A 4,105-nucleotide genomic window follows, 5' to 3' on the forward strand; every position below is an offset into this window, starting at 1 on the left:
CTTTCATAACTGTTAGAGGATGCAATGGTTCTACATAATTGTGAAAATCTGTATTTTCTTTTTCTAAAAAAAGATCGATACGTACTACGGAAAACTGAGTCTGAAGGGGCTTGTAACTTGCTGAAATGAGAAACGCGTGAACTTCATACTTGAAATGAATGAGAGTAAGCAAGCGTATAATCCTGCAGCAAATGCAGAAATTTGGACAACGTAAACAAATCCAAGGACATAGACATACTCCCTCCGCCGGGTCAAAAACGCGCTTATATTATGGGACGGGGGAGTAGATTGGAATTCTGGACCGAGAGTACTAATGTGATGCCACAGAATAACTGCATGTACCAAAAAACAGTGCTAACTTTGCTATCTCGCTCAGCAGAACGAATAAAACAGCTTGAAGCAATGAAAAATGACTGGCCATCATTTCTGGTCTGAGTATAACACCATGTATAATCATCAAAACCCTTTTACACCTCTCGCCACTTTAGAAAGGTATATATTACATTGCCAACGCAAACGTTTCACATTGCAAATACTACACAACAGAACCCAGGAATAGATATGCTCAGATGCTGGGGAAAAGAACTACTCCAACTGCAGTGAAAAACAATACCATCTTCAGACACTAGAACTAGAAATAAGGAACTCGCAGATCAGCACATCCAGTGACAAAAAGAGAATCCACAGAAGCGACGAGCAAGGGTTGGAAAATATCATAGAATCTCCAGCACTGCATATCAAATGCCAAAAATCAAGTCCAAAGTTTTTGCCAATACTGATTTTGCTGGCATGGCAACACTTCCTGTTGAACACCCCATGTCTCTGTTAACATTTCTGCCAGCTTTTGGGTCATAGGGACGTGGGAGATCTCCTAAATTGCTTGATGCCCCTGCATTCTGTATAGATGATTTCGAAGGCAAGGAAACCATGAAGCCCTTATAATTGCTCTCACTCATCTTCTCATCCATTTGCCGCTGCACTGGATCAGTAATTTTAACCCCAATTGCAACGCCACTAAACAGCTGGATTCCATTCTTTTCAAGGGCCCTTCGAGCATCGTATTGGTGCTTCACGAGCAAAAACAATATATTAGTCGACAGCGAGAAAAATGTTAAGATGTTCTGTAGGTACTAGAAAAACAGAACAACCACAAGAAAATCTACATAGAAGTATGGCTGCATTGGTTCCTAATCAAGTAAATGTTCCAAAGTAACCGCAGAGAATGAAGAGAAAGATATACAGAAGTCTAGGGATGTATTCACTCAATTTTCTAAATAACGCCAATGGTACAAAATTCTCAGCAAGGGAAGAACTTTTTGAACGTATTATAACTATTTGCTGCTGTTTTATGATTTCTTTCTGTCTAGAAATAAACCGCTGCGTTTCAGAAAGGAAAGGAAAGGCTATAAGATACTGTATCATGATTATGATACATGCTTAGTGATCCAAGTAAAACAGCCTGACTCCCGTAAATTTAGTACTACATTCATGTCTAAAGATGTGACTAAGTAGATCAAAAACCATATCGTACTAATTGAAACTGATAGGACACTGCAATATTGGGGCATGATTGGTTTGCTACCAAAAATTGGCTATCCGGTGTTTTGGCATCAAACCAAGCATGCCCAGAGCATCTTAAGACGAAAAATAAAGGCTAGAAGGGCAATTAGCCTTTTGAATCAAATAACCATAACTTGTTATGGTCGATGCAGTTACGAAAGGTTGATTTATGAGTTACGAAGAAAAACAGGCAGCTCGCGACAGTAGCAGAGAGCTAGTGAAAGGGGCTACCTGATACAATATGTGAAGCCAATTACCATCTCCTGGGCCAGAGCAGTGTCTCAGTATCACCCCACACTTCCCAAACTCTCGCAGAACAAGGTTGGTCTCCCTCGCGGTGAATCTGCAAACGAAGCGAAAAATTACATACCACTGTCAAACTTTCATGGCTGTTTAGTCCATCTCGTGAAGCGTCACACACCCTCCCCTTACCCGAACACGGTGACCCACTCCTCCCCGTCGGCCCCCGTGACGCTCGCTGATGGAGCCGTCCTGGACGGCGCAGGAAACGGAATCACCGGCGATCGCACCTCCTCGTTCGCCGCACGAGTAGGAGGCGGCGATGGCGGGGGCAGCGCGAGGACCTCTTTACGGGCCGGCTCCACGATCCAGTCACTCAGCGAGCACGGACCGGGGGGAATGGCGCGGGAGCGGTCCCATGAGGGCGGGCGACTGGCGGAGGAAGCGCGTGTGGGTGGGGATGGGGATGGAGCGACAGGGAGGAGGTTGGAGGCGGATCGATCAGGGGAGAAATCCTGTGCGTATAGGCGGTCGTCGAGGGTGAAAACGGGCGGCGGCGGCGGCGGCGTGGATGAGGGGTCGAGGGACCCGGAGGTCCGGTGGGAAGGGATGGCACGGGCGAGGTCGCGGAAGAAGGGGGACTGCCTCCCGCCGGTGGTGGGTGTGCGGCGCGGCGGGGACGACGAGGGGGAGGCCATGGTAGGCGGTACGACGGTCGGTCAGAGCGCGACGAGACAGGGTTTTGTGTTTGGGTTTTGATTTGAGGGGTCCGTAATTGAGTATTCTTCGGTTCAGACCTGGCCAGATGGGCCGGCAGGGCCTACCTAAACGGGCCAGGCAGGCCTAAACGGGGCAGGCAGGGAACTCCAACAAGGAAATAGGACGGCCCATCGGCATGTTTAGCCCACCAGCCCCCTTATTTTGGGTTGTTTTGGCCTATTTTGGTTGTTTGGAAGAGCTAATACATAAAAAATAAATAAAGAATCCTAAAAAAAAAGGGCCGTGTCCAGCCTCGTAGCCCAGACACGGCCCTAGGGCGGGCCACGTGCCGGCACGACCAATTATAAACATGTCGGCCATGCCCACCACGGACCGGGCATGTGGGCCATCAAGACGGCACGTCGGGACCGGCCCATTTGGTCACCTTTGCATCAGTTGTGTTTAATGGACGGGGCGTATGGAAGAAAGTAGATGATACCCCGCGCATTGTTGTGGAAACATGTGAGAAAAAGCTGCAACAATATTATTTCTGATGAGATTTGGTTGTCTTCAATTTGAAATGAGTCTAAAGATTAAAAATACGTATCACGGGGAAACATGTGGGAAAAAGCAGCAATAATATTATTTTCTGATGAGATTTGATTGTCTTCAATTTGAAATTAGACTAAAGATTAAAAATACATATCACTTGTTGTATTTTACTATTATATAGATGTAAAAATATATTTATCAAGTAATATTTCTTATGCATGTTGAGAGAAATAAAGTATTATGGTTATAGTGGGATGTGTGCATGTTAAGTGACTTAGTATAGGCATGCATGCATGTTAAGAGAAATAAAGTAGTGGAGTTGATGATGTGACATGTGTGCATGTTAAAATAAATACAAATTATGGGGATTAACTACTTAAGTATATAGGAATTTGTAAAAGTGTTGTAATGTTTTGTACGGAAACACTTCGGAATAGAAGGCTATCAAAATTCCAACGAAAAACTATGTCACATATAAATTTTTATTGGATTTTGTCAAGATGCAAGAGTTCACGGAAGTTTTTTTTTGGCATTTTTGCATGCACATTTCTCCCAAGTTGCTCTAGGAAAAGGCTAAGATTCACTTGCCTCGTCCAGGTTAAAGCACCTTCAGGCAGCCCATATTCAAGGGCGCGGCTTTGTCTCGCTTATAGCGAGAAAGGGCCAGTGGGTGCTATATATCGCCGGTAGCGAGTCCTAAGTAAGTCTCGGCGCTGGTGGTAGGCAGATGGTCCGGCCCAGTACGGGTTCTCGGAAACGAATTTTCAGGAAAGCTTTTGACCTTTTTCCGTGTGGTTTTCCCCTGTTTTTGTCTCTCTACTGGTTTTGACCAGTTTTTCACGTGATTTTTTCCTGGTTTTGACTGTTTTTCCTGTGGTTTGTTTACCTATTTGTTTCTGTCTTTCTCTCACCAATTCTCTTCGATTTTCTGTGTGTCATCAAAAGTTTTCTTAGTTTTTTCCTATTTTTTTCTTTTATCAACACATGTCTACTTTTTTCAATACATATTGTAACACTTGTCTAATACACATTGAATTTTTTTTAAATATGTGAT

The 4,105-nt window shown here is 44.5% G+C and overlaps 1 protein-coding gene across 1 annotated transcript; it reads right to left on the bottom strand.

The window, feature by feature from the left end:
- Positions 1–403: 403 nt before the first annotated feature.
- LOC109764060 (nuclear pore complex protein NUP35-like) lies at positions 404–2,541 on the bottom strand. The gene is made up of 3 exons (XM_020322907.4): positions 1,993–2,541; positions 1,792–1,903; positions 404–1,067 (listed from the first exon to the last, which is right to left on the bottom strand). The coding sequence occupies exons 1-3, from the start codon at positions 2,496–2,498 to the stop codon at positions 738–740; spliced, it is 948 nt and encodes a 315-aa protein (XP_020178496.1). The 5' UTR covers positions 2,499–2,541; the 3' UTR covers positions 404–737.
- Between the last annotated feature and the right edge of the window lie 1,564 nt (positions 2,542–4,105).

This window comes from Aegilops tauschii, chromosome 3, assembly GCF_002575655.3.
Source record: "Aegilops tauschii subsp. strangulata cultivar AL8/78 chromosome 3, Aet v6.0, whole genome shotgun sequence".
Taxonomy (NCBI): Eukaryota; Viridiplantae; Streptophyta; class Magnoliopsida; order Poales; family Poaceae; genus Aegilops; species Aegilops tauschii.